This window comes from Artemia sp. Qi Xiang Cuo, chromosome 17, assembly GCF_049724085.1.
Source record: "Artemia sp. Qi Xiang Cuo chromosome 17, ASM4972408v1, whole genome shotgun sequence".
Classification (NCBI taxonomy): domain Eukaryota; kingdom Metazoa; phylum Arthropoda; class Branchiopoda; order Anostraca; family Artemiidae; genus Artemia; species Artemia sp. Qi Xiang Cuo.
The window spans coordinates 60711301-60726704 of record NC_142810.1 but is presented as its reverse complement, the minus strand read 5'-3'; the positions used below and the strand labels follow the sequence as shown (position 1 = coordinate 60726704).

General features: G+C 37.5%; 1 protein-coding gene across 1 annotated transcript in view; it reads left to right on the top strand.

Moving 5' to 3' along the window:
- The window catches only part of LOC148942429 (uncharacterized), a 12669-nt gene extending 12034 nt beyond the window's left edge, over nucleotides 1–635 (top strand). The window contains exon 3 of the mRNA XM_089103321.1: nucleotides 210–635. Within this exon, the coding sequence (XP_088959447.1) occupies nucleotides 210–381 (172 nt within the window). The 3' untranslated portion in view covers nucleotides 382–635. The remainder of the gene's footprint in view (nucleotides 1–209) is intronic.
- The last annotated feature ends 14769 nt before the right edge of the window (nucleotides 636–15404 follow it).

Below are 15404 nucleotides of genomic sequence, written 5' to 3'. Positions count from 1 at the left end.
CTTTCCCCTAGCATGTTATTTTACACATTTGTATACTTTGTGTGGGGGGTGGAGGGGATAAAGTTTTAAAATCTATAGCCTTGAAAGTGTGTCTTCATCAAGACTGTTTGGGTGTGTTTAGGGGAAGTGATGGGGTGTTATAATAAATATCTCTACATATATTACATATACTTTTATTTTATTTAAATGCATAACTTCTTTGATTTCAGGTACCTAGGTATGGGAGGAGCTTCACTCATGCTTTTAACTTTGATGTCCTTATGCTCAGTTCACATAATGCGGAAAAGAAAGCGGAAACAATCAGAAAGAAATAAGAAGCTGTTTTCGAAACATGTTGAATTCAACTTGAATCCATATGATAAAAAGTTCGACATTTCCTGACATGAGATGAATAACCATTTTGACGATTTTGTTGAAATGGATCTTGAGACCACTGTATAAGTTGCAGAATTTCAAATTTATTTATTTCTAATGTTTTTTAAAATAATTCGTAAACATATCCACGGGTAAATTAGCCAAAATTTGTCCTAAAGGATGATTTTGAATTTTTTATTTCTGAAAGTAATTATGAAAAGTTGTTTAACTGCTAGAAATGATGGAAATTTCAAATTTTAAGAGAATGTAATAAAATATAATTTTTATACTATTTCTTGTGGTTTATATTTTATTTGTAGAAGAAGTTCCTTTGTTTTGTCATTTTGTTTTCCAATGGTTCTATTTGACGAAAATATAGGGGGTGGTGGGCAAGAATTGTTTAGACTTTTTTTTTTAAATGAAGATACAAAAAAAGGTATATTTGAAAATCTAGGATTGAATTTTTTCGATTCTTTAAATACCAAATAAAGTTATTTTTCAAAACCTAGAGGGCAATTTCTCCCGCTCCCTGTCCCTAAACCTGCACCTCTATTTGTCAACTGTTTTTCATTTTTACAATCATAATTTATGTTCCTAATATTGTGCTTTAATTACCTTAAAACCTTTAAAGACTTGTATTGAACTTTCAAACCCATTGTTTTTCAAAATTTCAAATTTTTATTACTCTGTTAATAAAAAGAGCATATAGAATACCCTATGTGACTTTTTAATATAAATTATAGGTGTTTGTATTTTAAGTATGAAAAGAAAGGAAATACATTGGTAAGATATTTCCACTTACTATACAAAACCATACAAATGGTGGGTTTTAGCCTACTGTTTGGCGTTGTAATTAAAAAAAAGGTTAAGATGTATAGATTATGTTTACAAATGGTGACAGTTTGCCTAAAATCGGGGTTTCCCCGAACGGTATGGACATAGAAGAAAAAACGATAAAAAACGTAAAGAAGAGAAAACAAGGCCAAAAACAGCCAGTGAAGAAAAAGCAGATTACAATGCAAACATTTCGGTCAAGGCCTCCACTTGACCGTCTTCAGTGCAGAATAATAAAACAATACCGATAAAAAACCAAAGACAATATAAAAAACCAAACCTTAAAACAAACGCAAAAACTAAAATAAGACGACCCTCTCGAAGTAGCGGTGAAAGGGTAACTGAATAAAAATATGATTCTAAATGGTTGTGTGGATTGCACACAACTTTATAAGTCACAGAAAGATCAATGCAATAATTAGTAAGTTAACATTGTTAATTAGTTCATAGTCAGTCCTATGAGAAGTTTAGTAGTGATGTAGTGATGTACTCGATACGCCTAAGCTTAATTTTGATTTAAAAATCCCATTGGTGATAATATTGGACAGGAAGTGGTTGAAAATCCCATGTGTGTTTATATGGGACAAGGAGCGGCTAGAGCTTTACAAGATAATGTCAAAAAGAGGAACTATTCTAAGTTACTTTCAATCTCCGCCTAAACTATGTTTTACGGTCAAATAGAAATGAACTAAAAAATGAGCTTGAGCCCAAAAACTGTTCAAATGAAGTTAAAATCTGATCAGTACATGATTGAGCCTGAAAGGATGTAACACCACCTCTTAGATAGATTGAACAAAAATTTGCTGCATCACTTACTTTTGAATTGATTCTTACTCTGTAGAGGGAACCAGAAGTATGTTCCTTCATTCTTCTCGAGGGTAAATAGATGGTGGCTGGGATGAATACTTCGTGCTGCTCGATATTTCTGGTCTTGATTCTATCTGAAATAGTGTTTTGTCCTTGTTGTCCATGGACAACCCCAAAGTCAACTTCTTGCAACATGTGATTGAGCGTTAATGCCTTTGTAAGCTGAATGTGCAGTTGGTTCTCTAAATGTAGACTGATAATTAGCTAATTTAACGTCTTCACTAGCTGAGAACAGGATTTTCTTTGCCACCTTTCCATATTATAATGAAAAGCTGTTTACCTTGGATTATATTTTCATATTTTGTTTTACCGACTAAAGAAAGTTTAAAAAACATGACGCTTATCAACAATTTACCTTTAGAGAGATATAAAGAATCAACTCTTAAAATGAAATGGAACATTTTCACAGAGCAAATGCCTTTTCCTTGGGCAGATCCAAACGTGAATTCCTAATCTGCAATGCAATGCATACCGTTTCTTGTAAATCTGGATCATGAAAATGATATAAGAGGACAATCAGGATTGTGAGCTGAACAATATTGGTGAAGAGCGGTTATAATTAAAACCAGGCCTCCTGTACCCTGTTTAGTATAAGCCAAGAACTGCGGCTATTACGAAGAAAAAATGTTAAGAAAACGATTGTGGCTTCGTGAAGTGCAGAAAAATTGTAGTTTTTCTCATTATCAGTCTACATTTAGAGAACCAACTGCACATTCAGCTTACAAAGGCATTAACGCTCAATCACATGTTGCAAGAAGTTGACTTTGGGGTTGTCCAAACGACGGCTCTTCGTATAAATGGAATTGTCGTACCCTATTTCTTCTTTTTATTAATGATTTGCCTGAGTTTCTTCCAATCTGCAAAATTGTTATGTCTGCGGATGATGTTGTGATTTGTTCTTCCCATTCAGATTTAACACAGCTTTTCGTGAACATCCAAAGTACTCTATCAACTATTTGAGAGTGGTATTGTCGAAACCTTCTTCATTAAAATGAGAGGAAATGCCAGTATATGCTATTTTCAGAGTTGGTTCAGTCAATTCTGAGGTTTTTTCTCTTTATTTAAATAATGTGGAACTGAAACGAGTACAACAGTCTAGATATCTTGGAATAATTATTGATGAAAATTTATCGTTCCATGAATATGTTAAAACTCTATCGGTAAAAGTTTCTAGGAATGTTGGCATTATGTGCTTTCTCCGCCATGTTTTTCCAGTTAATATACTTAAATCAACTTACTTTTCTCTGGTCCGACCTTTTTTTCTATATTGTGTTTCAGTGTGGGCTTCAACTTTTCCTTCAGTTTATAAACCCCTTCAAATTTTACAAAACAAAGCGATAAGGATACTTTTTCAGATTGATATAAGGTCTTCTGTTACTCATCTTTTTGTATCAGCTGGAGTTTTGTATTTACATCAACTTCATTTCATTGCAATATCCCAGATATGTCACAATACCGTTTTTGGCCAGTTAGCATCAGATTTCCATGGAATTTTCCCTCTTAACTCGCAGCGTCATTCATATCCAACATCACTCAGGTTCAATTTCTCACTGGAGTTTAGGCGAAGAACTAGAGCAGGATTTAGTTTGAGGCATATTGGTCCGAAGGTGTGGAATTCTATTACCCTGGATATTAGAGAGTGCGCTGATTACCAGCAGTTTCGCAGAATGGTGAGAAAGTTTATATCTGAGAGTTGACTTGGGTTTTACTTACCTTATTTGTATTTTGGCAGGTGTCCAAGAGGCTTGTTTTTTTTTATCGTTTTCATTTAAATTGCTAAGGGTGTTTAATAATTTGTTGTAATTTTTAATGCGCCTGAGTAGGAAATGGTGGGCGTGAGAGGGGCGTTAGTCGCTCTCCAATAACTTTCAACTATTAAAAATGGCACTAGCCCTTTGAATTTACAATCAAATGAGCACTTTTGAAGTTTCTACGACAACACTTTCAAAAAAAACCTTATATGCCCCCAGGCCATAATTTACAACCCTTGCTCTGAAGGCTGGGGGGGGGGTTGTCATTCTCAAAGACCTAATTTCCAGAACTTTCCACTACGTTGAACAGAATGGCTATCTGAAAATTTTTATTGGATGTGTTTGGAGAAGTGGTGGGTGTAAGAGGGGGGTTAGTTACCCTCCAATCACTTTCGACTATAACAAGGGCACTAGCCCTCTCAATTTGACCTAATTTCCCAAATATTGTCCAAATACCTAATTTTCAAAACTTTCCACTACATTGAACAAAATGGCTATCTGAAAATTTTTATTGGCTGTGTTTGGAGGAATGGTGGGCGTGAAAGGGGGGTTGGTTACCCTCCAATCACTTTCAACTATTAAAAAGGGCACTAGCTCTCTCAATTTCCAATTGAATGAGTTGAAACTCAATTTCCAATTCCCCTTTTGAAGTTCTACGACAGCTCTATCTATAAGAACCTTATATGCCCACAGGGCATAGCTTAAAACCTTTACCCTTGGGGCTCTTGGGGGTTTGTCATCCTTAAATATATATTTTCCAGAACTTTTCAAATACGTTGAACAAAATGGATATCTATAAAATTTAATGGAATGTTTTTGGGCAAATGGTGGGCTTGAGAGGGGGGCGTAATTGCTCTCCACTCATTTTTGACTATTAAAAAGGGAAATTTCAATTTCCAATCAAATGAGCCCTTTTTAAAATTTCTCCAACAACTTTATTTGAAACCTTATTTGAACAAACCTACGTTGAACAAAATGGCTATCTCAAAATTTTAATTGGATGTGTTTGGGGAAATTGGGAGGAGGGTTAGTTGCCCTCCAATCACTTTCGACTTTTAAAAAGGGCAAGAGCCCTTTGAATTTCCAATCGAATGAGCCCTTTTTCCATTTTCTACGACAAAGATTTCAATAAAACCTTATATGACCCCAGGGCATAACTTATAACCCTTGCCCTGAAGACTGTGGGGGAGTGTCCTGCTCAAAGGTATAATTTCATGAAACTTTAAACTGCATAAACAAAATAGCTATTTCAAAATTTTGATTGAATGTGTTTGGGGAAATAGTGGGCGTGGAAGGTGTGTTAGGTGCCTTCCAATCACTTTAGACTATTAAAAAGGGGACTAGACATTTCATTTTCCAATCGAATGAGCCCTTTTTGAAGTATCTACGGCAACGCGTTCTATAAAAACCTTCATAAGAGGAGGGCTGGTTGCCCTCCAGTCACTTCTGACTATTAAATAGGGTACTAGCTCTTTGAATTTCCAATCGAACGAGCCTTTTTTGAAGTTTCTATGACAACACCTTCTATAAAAAACTTATATTTCCCCAGGGCATAACTTAAAACCCTTGCCCTGAGGGTTTTGGGGAAGTGACCTCCTCAAAAACATATTTTCTGTCTGAAAATCAACTACGCTGAATAAAATGGCTATCTCAAATTTTTGATTGGATGTGTTTCGGGAAATGGTTGGCGTGAAAGCGAAGGGGTGTTCATCACTTTCGACAATTAAAAAGGGCACAAGCCACTTCAATTTCCAATGGAATGATCCCTTTTCGAAGTTTCTACGGCAACTTCTTCGATACGAAATGCCCTGGTCTAAAGGAAAAAAAAAATAAATAATACGCTGTTCCAGCACCGTTCTTATATGCCCCCGGCACATAACTTAAAACCCTTGCCCTGAGGTTTGTGGGGGATCTCCTCAAAAACATATTCAATATCTGGAAATCAACTACGCTGAACAAAATGGCTATCTCAAAATTTTGATTGGATGTGTCTTGGGGGAACGATGGGCGTGGGCGGGGGGGGGCATAGTAAAACCTCCAATCACTTTCGACTATTAAAATTTGCACTAGCCACTCCAATTTCCAATCGAAAGAGCCCTTTTCGAAGTTTCTACGACTACTCCTTCGATACGAAGTGCCCTGGTATGGAAAAAGAAAAAAAATAATAATAAAACATTGTGCCAACATCTTTCTTTACTTAAACAGCGCTATTGCGCTGCCTATGATTTGAATTTTTTTATTGTTCATTTGTGGCTTAATGGAGCTTTTTACTTTTCCTTGAAAAAATTGCTTTTTGGAAAAAGATAATTAAATTAATTTCTATTCGTCTTTTATTGACATAGTTTTTTTCACGGAGAAAAATTATTTTTTTTCGTTTTTTTTATAAGAATCCATAGTTTGGGCTGCTATATGTATGTCTGAGAAGCTTTTCAAGAATCTTTTAATACTGGCACAAACTGTATTTTTTAATTTAATTTTATACATTCTGAAGTTGACCTGAAAAATAAAACTTTACATTATTCACAAAAGATTTGATCTATGCATTTCGACAACCTGGATATACTCCTGCTCTTTTTATTTATAGAAATTATATGAGCAGAAGTAGTTATCGTAGTAGCCCTAAAAGTTTCAACTTAGTCGTTCTCGATATATTGCTCAGGTCTCTTATTGGCAATCATAAACACAAAGCCTTTTGATTTAGTTTAAAGCAACATTTAGTTTTAAAGAATAATGACCCAATTGCATAATTGTGGGGGGTCAATATGCCCATTATACTTGAAACATAGTTACTTGACCATTCTACTATGCTGAACAAAATAATTATCTCAAAATTTTAACTGGATGCGTTTGGAAAATAAATAGGCTTGATAGAAGGACTGCTTGCACTTCAATCTCTTTTTAATCTCAAAAAGGCACCAGAACTTTTGATTTTGAATTGAATTAGCTTCTTTAAAAGCTTCAATTATATTTTTGGCTATTATAGAGTGGTGATGCCTATGATATTGTTTATATAACCCTTTAAAAACCTGCATAAATACACATTTTTGTTTAATTGAAAATCTTCCTACACGCTCCCTAAAAGTTTCACCTTAATACCCTTAGCGTCATTAGTTACAGTAACTGTAGTGGTATTACTAAAAGTGTACACATAGTGCCGTCTGGCTAGTTCAAACTCTCCGATAACTTACTCTTAAAGATCTAACTTAATAATATAAGTTGTTCTTCAGATATTGATTTGTCACTTTTTAGAAAGCCCACATGTTCATAGTGATTTAGTTCAACATCCGCCTAATTATTCCTTAAAAGCTTCACCATAGATACCGTAGTAGCAATAGTTGTAGCAGCATTAGTAGCAGTATGCACATAGCACCTTTTGTTTCTTCAACATACCCGTGAACCCACGCTGGAAGTACCATCAACCACTCCTAAAGTATTTCTGATACATCCACTTGACAACGTGTGTGGTCATAGTGTATTTCAAATTCGTTTCACACAGTTTCTATATATCTGAAAATTTCCCCCTTAATACCCTTAGTTTTAATATCAGTAGTAGTAGTAGCAGTATTAGAATTAATAGTAGTATCCTAAGCTTTAGTGGCAATAGTAGTAATAGAAGTGGTAATAATAGTAACAGTGGCAGTAGTATGAGTAGAGACACTAGCATTAATATGCAAAAATTTAATTTTGGTTAGTTTGACATCCCTCAGAACAAGCTCAATTAGTTTCAACTTCACACTCCAAACTGTTCCCAAGATACTGCTGTTACACCCCTTTGAAAATCTTCACACAGACAGCGTGTTGTTATTCAGTTCACCTTCCCACCCTCAAAATTTCACCTTCATACCCTTAGGCATAGTTGTAATAGTAGTCACAGTAATAGTATTGATATTACTAGCAGTGGTATTGAAAAGCGGTAGTACTAGTAGTATTACAGTAGTATTACCATATTGCCTTTTGGTCAGTAGAACATCCCTCTCATCAAGTCCTGAAAGTTTTAACTTAATACACTTAGCCATTTCTGATATGTTCTTTTGATAACCTGTATGTTTATATACTTCTTGAAACTTTCATCTCAATGCTCTTCTCCTTACAATAGTATTAGTAGTAGTAGTATTAGTAGTAAATGTAGCAGTAATAGTGATATTAGAAGTAGTGAGCACATATTGCCTATTGGTAGACGATCTTTCTTGAGGTCCGCTATTTTGAGAATATGCATACACATAGCGTCTTTTGATGTAGTTCAAACTTCCTCTCAATACTATTAATTGAGTAGTCTGGTGGTAGTGGTGGTGGTAGTTGTAGTAGTATTGGTAGCAATCAAATATTACCTTTTTTAATCTTCTCCCTTTTCATTCCCTGAATGTTCCAAATTAATTTACTCAGTCATTCCTGGGTTACACCCTTTTGACAATATGTATACACAAATCGTGTTTTAATTTAGTTTAACACTCTCCTCAACATTCTAAGAAAGGCTCACCTGAATGCACTTCTTCTTCTTAGAAAGCAAAGTTAAAACATACATATCTTTTTAATAATATATACTATGTGTAAACAATGAACAAACTGCCTAACTTACAGCCCTTGTCCTGAGGACCGTGGGAAGTTGACATTCCCAAAGACTTAATTACTGGACCTTTCAACAATGCTGAACAAAATGATTTCCGTAGAATTTTGATTGGATGTGTTTTGGGAGATGGTAGGCTTGAAATTGCACTCCTTTCACTTTCGACTCTTAAAAAGGGCACTAAAACTTCTCACTTCCAACCAAATGAGCTCCATCCAATTTTAGTTTATGCGACCACCCGTTCCATAAAAATCTTGCATGCCGCGGGGTATAACTTACAACTCTTGCCCATGGTCTCTAGGGGATTATATCCACCCTAAAGACACTGTTGTATGATTTTTGGCCTATTGATAACAAAATGGCTATTTCACAATTTCAATTGAATACGTTTCGGGAAAAGAGGAGGTCCGGAAGGGGGGGGGTAGCTACTATCTATCACGTTTGACTCTTAAGAGGGAACTAGAACTGCACATTTCCAATCAAATGAGCTTCTTCTAAATTTAACACGACCACAACTTCAATAAAACCATATATGCCGTAGGGGCATAACTTACAACCGTTACCCCCAGATTTTGGGGGATTCTGACGACCCTAAAGGCCTTGTTATATGATCTTTGGACTATATATAAACAAATAGCTATATCAAAACTTTTATTGGATGCATTTGGGGAAAATACGACGCATGAGAGGGGGGGATCGCTTTGATTCTTAAAAAAAGCCCTATAACATCTGGTTTCTAAATACAATAAGCCTACTACAGAGTTTATAACACCATCTTTTCCATGAAAACCTTATATGCACTCGGGGAATAACTTAAAATCCCTACGATGTGGGCTGTGGGGGTGGGTATCATTCTCAAAGACATAATTTCCAGACCTTCCTACTACGCTGAACAAAATGGCTAATCTAAAAATTCTGATTGGATGGGTTAAAATAGCGACGAAGACCACACTGCCTTTCCATCATAAACAAATAAGTAGAACAACAGGGAAATTTTTTATACAAGACAGTGGAACGTAACTTTAAATGAATATTTCGACCCTATATCCAAGGGCTGTCCTCAGTAAAACAGACGAAGAGAATAAAAACAATACAAAAGAAACTTACATTAAAATTAAATCACCATAAAAAAGAATGGATTGCGTAGTAATTCATCTAGTAGCGATCACATTACTTTAAATAAACTTAAATATATTTTCCCTGTAATATCTGAAGTATCATGTGTATAGATTGATGAGTGTTTTCGTCAAGTAGAATTCCCAGATTGTTTTATGTAACCCCAGATCATATGGAGGGTATTAAAAATGACCCATGAAACTCAGTATTAGTTTAGTATCTGAACTCAGTATGAGTTTAGTATCTGAACTCAGTATGAGTTTAGTATCTGAACTAGAAGGAGCAAACTTATGAACCAAATCGGATTATCTTTTGTACTGTACTGTGTTAGATTGCGCAATTAACTTGCGGATTTAATTTTGAGGGATTGTTCACTTCATACAAAGTGGGTTATTATTTATCCTAATGAATAATTTAGTTCCACAACTGAATATTTACTTTTGTAAAGTAACCTTGAATTAAGACTGATTAACAGTTCGTGAATCGTGAATCTGTGAATCTGCAGAGTCTCGTCAGAATACATGTCGTAAGAAAGCAGCTCATAAGGCTTCCACCCGAGAAGGACACTCCCACTGAAACCCATGGCTAGTCGCCCTTCCAACCTACCTCTAAAACTCTTCCTAGAACCCCTCCAACTACGCGGTCCAAAACAGTTAGCCACTTGTTAGGAATTCAGGCCTTAGCCGCAACTCACTCTAATGAAAGAGGTGAGACGCCTGGCAAAAAGAGGGAAAAGGATGAAACTCGTTCGCCAGTTACAGTGCAACCCCTCCCTTCAATTGTCCCAGAAACTAGTACTACAGATTACCCCTATTATTATATTGTCTCAATCAAGAAAACCAATTGGCAACCCTTTTCAAAAGATCGAATAATGCAAATTAGGAAAGCTGTCTTTCTGATCGCCAAGGTAAATTTTGAACTTGTTTTCAAGCAGGACGAGTCTATTGATATTTACTTTACGTCTTCTCAGGCGGCACACCATGTCCTGTTAAAATTCAAAGAAATATTTCTTGATGCCCCGAAAATTTTAGCCACAAAAAAAGATGTGGAAAAGTCACACAAGTATGTGCTTTATGGTGTTGATAGCAGTGTAAAAGTGGAGGAAATACAAACTGAACTAATAGATTCTTCAGACCTAATCATAAATCCTTCAACTGCAATAAGGCTAAGTTTAAACAAAGAAGGAGTCCTTCACCCAAGCCGTTCAATCCTAATTTCCTGCAAAGTTTAGCCAAACAGCGAAATATTCTTATACGGTATGTCCCTTTTTTTACATGATTTATAAGCCTAAGCCCCTACAATGCTCCACTTGTTTGGCCCACGGTCACAGCAAAAAGCACTGCAAACAGTCCCATCATCTTGCCTTAAGTTTGGCAAAACAGGCCACGCAATTATCGAACGCCCTGAGTCAGACCCCTTCTGCAGAAATTGTAACCGTAAGGGATACACAGCCCTCCAAAAACAATCTTGCCCGGGTCACCAAAAGCGAGCCGTAATCCTTAGAAGATCTGATAAAATGAACTTACCCTACTCAGTTGTATCTGCAAGAATCCCTCAGCAACCCACACCCCATCGGCCCAGTAGAAGCCAAGCAACAGTTGCTGTAGAAGATGCAAATACAGAATATTTTCCTAAAGAGGCAAGCAATGTTCATACTCAAGGTTCTAGTCAGTCCCCCTATCCCCTACCTAAGTTTACTTCAACATCCTGCCCTCCAAAAGATTCATCCGAAAGTTGCCAGGAATGGCAAAGGCTTGCAACATATCTCACAGTCAGTCACTTAATTGAGGTTAGTAATGAACCTGAGGAAACCAAAAATATTCTCAAGAAGAAAGTTATCACTAAAGTCCTAGGTGATGACATCTTACAAACAGCTATAGCTCAACTATCTTCCATCAAAAAGGAAATAGATTCCACATCGAAGCTAGTTAAGCCAGTTGACTAAACTACAAATCAAATTAATGCAGGCTCTGACAATCTCACATCCTTTAGACGGTAGTCGGTGTCACTGCCCTAGTCAAAGGCAAGAAATCTAAGAAAAATCGGCAAACTTTCCACCCCAGTCCAAAATTAGCACCAATGATATTTCGTCGGCTGAAGAAGAATTCCACTGTTCAAATTAAGGAAATGATGAAACTCAGGCCACAAAGCATATTTAAATGTGTACTATGCAAGATTTTACGTTTCTCATGAATTTATCACTGTGTAATAATGTTGTTTTTACGTATTACGATAACCAACATAATTTGCCCACCAGCCCCTTGGCTAGCCCCGATAGCCCCTTAAACCAAATTAACTGTGAATATCTCGACACTTTTGATTTTGTAAAAAATGTAAAACCTAAGCTAATGGAAGAGAACAAAATTAATATAATTTGCTTTAACATAAGAATTGGGAGAGAATATAGTAACTTTTTAATCAATGGAAGCAGACAAAATACCAAGTTTGAAATAAGTCAAATTTATGTGGAAATAGTTTGATTCTTTAACCAAGGTTGTGCTCGATATGGATTCTGTGATCCCAGGAACAGTAAGATAACATGTTATTCAATTCTTCTCATATAATTTGTATTGAAGAATAGATTTATTTAACTGGAGTTGCCTTATAACATAATTACTAATTTATGCTCTTTGCTTGGAAGCAAAAAAGTGTCATCTATAATAATTCTCATTAGCAGATTCTAGAGTGCGTTCATTTTATTATATATATACAGAGCATTTGAACAGTGAAAATTACCTACAAATAAAGTGAAGATCTTATGCTAGAGTAAAGAAAAGTCCTCAGGACACTGTTCTCTGTTCTTTAAATTAAAATCCCCACCATTAACCAAAATTTCCAGTATTCCTACAACGCCAAACAATAACAACTTTAAGCACTTTTCTTCCCCGTCGATTTCACTCCTGTTTCATTCACCTATGGTAAACCTCTCCTATGAAGGCCTACGTCGGAGCGCAATCTAGTGGTCAAGGCTTAAACCAGTGTTTTATTGTATTAGCGGGATCTGAGGCTCTTCTTGGGAGGAAAACGAGCAGAAGAGTGGAGGGCACGTGTTGCAACGGCCGTAGAGGTACCTGCCAGGTCCTTTGACTCTTAAACTGCGGGGAATAGGTAGCGGGGCTCTACGCTTTCCTTCGTTTTCCTCGACGTAAAAGCTCCAAAGAGAATAATGAGCTGTACCATCTGTAAGCTTCATACAAAACAGGGTGACTCCCTGTCCTGTAAATCCTGCAACAAACAGTTTCATACGAAATGCCTGAAGATTCCGTCTGCCGACGCAAAAAGGATTGCACAGAACTGGAAATGCAAACCTTGCGCCTCCTTTTCGCCCGTAGACACCAGAGCCCGAGCGGGGTCAGTAGTGGCCTCTTCCTCTGGTCATCAAGGCAATCAGCTTCCCTTTCCCTTACCCTTGTCTCAAGGAACGCATCCAATTGAAGTCAACAACCCAAACGACCCACCCCAATCGACGGAAATGTCTTTCCAAACTTCGGACGAACTGTGCAGCTACTACTACTCACCGGTTAGAGAGGAAGCTACGGCTATTAGATGCTTTTTTGTGGAGAGCTGGACCATGCCACTTGTAGAGGAATCCAAGCTGATCTCTTCCTTGCAGTCAAGACGCACGATCGGAATTCGACCCTTTTCAAGTACGAGTGCCAAAGCTGCTGCAAAAGAAGTGTCTCTTACTTGCAGCTGAAGCTAAGGGAAAGCCTTCAAACAGGTGGAACTCCATTTTTGCAACGAATAGCGCTGGCCCCTCATCAAGCCGCGAACCAAGCTCCCATTACAACATCAGCCAGTCAACAAATGCTTCTCGACTCTAGCTCTACTGTCGATGCCCTGCTCAAAGCGAAAAACGAGAAAAGACTGAGGGAAGAGAAACAAATAAACTTCGTGGTGTTTGGACTTCCAGAATCAAAGACCGTGCCTGACAAAGAGACGGTGATCTAACTAATTGCAGAAAATGACCTGTGCGCAGAACTGCAAATTGACAACATATCCGGAACCCTGAGAATAGGAGCCCAAAGAGAAGACAGAAAGCCTCGTCTACTGGTGGTCAAGCTCAAGAAAAATTCGTCTGATTGCCTTGAAAAACGAAGCAAGATAGTAAAGAGCGCCCGTAACCTTAGAATTTCTGCTGAAAACTTCACGAAATTGAAAATTTTCATAAACCCTGATCTTACACCAATGCAAAGAGCTAATCAAGCTGCAAAGTGTCAGACTAGAAGGTTGGAAAACCCACAAAATCTCTTTAGCTGAGAAGATACAACTAAACTGACGTCAGAGAAACCGAAGAAAAACTGAGAAAAAAAACCCATCAAATGCATTTAATTCAACACTGGCTCGCTTTTCAATAAACTCTCAAAAGCAAAAGAATTAATCAGGAAGCAAAACTTGGATCTTGTTGCTATAGTCGAAATGAAGCCAAAAAATTGCAGATACCTACCGACACTGGCCAAATTTAAACTGGATGGCTACACTACAACTGCCTTAAACCTGGAAAATGAAAGCGGCAGAGGAACAGTATGCTACTGTTCCGAAGAAATCTTAGCTCAGTGCGTTTCCTTCGGAAATTCTAACCCTCACGAATGCCTTTGGATCTATCTAACTATCCCTAGCAGCAACAGCATTGTTGTAGGGGTAACCTACCGAAGTCCAAATAGCTCTTTGGAAAATGACCAGGTGATATTCTCCACAATCTCCTCTGTAGAAAGTGAGTGAGATTTGAGCCATGTGATTGGTGGTGACTTCAGCTTACTTAAGATTGACTGGAGCAACGCTACACTGCCCTTTAGACGCATGAGCCAACATGTCTCTACATAGAAAAGCTTAACGATAACTATCTCAAACAGCTGATAGATGAGCCCACGAGGGTGCGTGGCAGCGACACCCCAAGCCTCTTAGATCTCCTCCTCGTGAGTGATATTAGTATGGTAGATAATATCGAAGTGCTAGCAGCATTTGGAAATTCCGATCATGCCACTATAGCGCTTGACATCAATGCCAAACCCGAAGTGAAATCACAGCTCAGCCGAAGTGCAACTATTGCAAGGGAAATTATCAAGCGATGAGAAAAGACCTTCAAAATATTTATTGGGAAGAAATGTTCAAGGACCAAGACTCACCTGGCAAACTCTATGACATTTTCCTGTCGGTCATAAAAGAAACTGAAGGGCGACACATTCCGCTGATCAGACGTCACTCAAGGGTAGCATTGTCGAGAGAAACAACTAACCTCATAAAAGAAAAACAAGGAGCTTGGGAGAAAATGAAATTGAAACTAAAAAATAAGCTTCCTGCTGCCTCGGAAACGGCTGGCTATCGAAAGGCTTCGAACAAAGTTCGAAAAACAACCCGCTTTGAAGCAAATGAATGGGAACAGAAACTAGCCAATAGCCTGAAGAAAAATCCATATTGCTTCTGGAGATGCGTCAACTCAAAGCATAAGAACGGAGGTAGAATTCCAGATTTGTTTGACAAGCAGCTGAACACCCTCGTAGAAGACCCAAAGGGCAAAGCAGACCTTCTTTGCAAGCAATTTGCAAGAGTGTTTACTCAAGAACCAGACCTTAAAGAACCCTTTCCCTTGACTAGCAGCACAAACGATTACGAGCCGATCTCCAGTATCACCATAACTGAATTTTTAGTACTCAAGAAACTGAAGGATATACACACGACAAAATCCCTAGGGCCGGATAAACTGCATCCAACGGTTCTAAGAGAGACAGCTGACTTAACCGCTCGTCCGTTAACAATTATATTCCAGAAATCGTTCGATAAAGGTGAACTGCCAAGTGTCTGGAAGAGAGCAGTCATGTCACCTATCTTCAAATCTGGCAAAAGGGAGATTCCGGCAAATTACCGTTCGGTCAGTCTCACTAGTATTCCCTGCAAGATTCTTGAGTCTATAATATCAG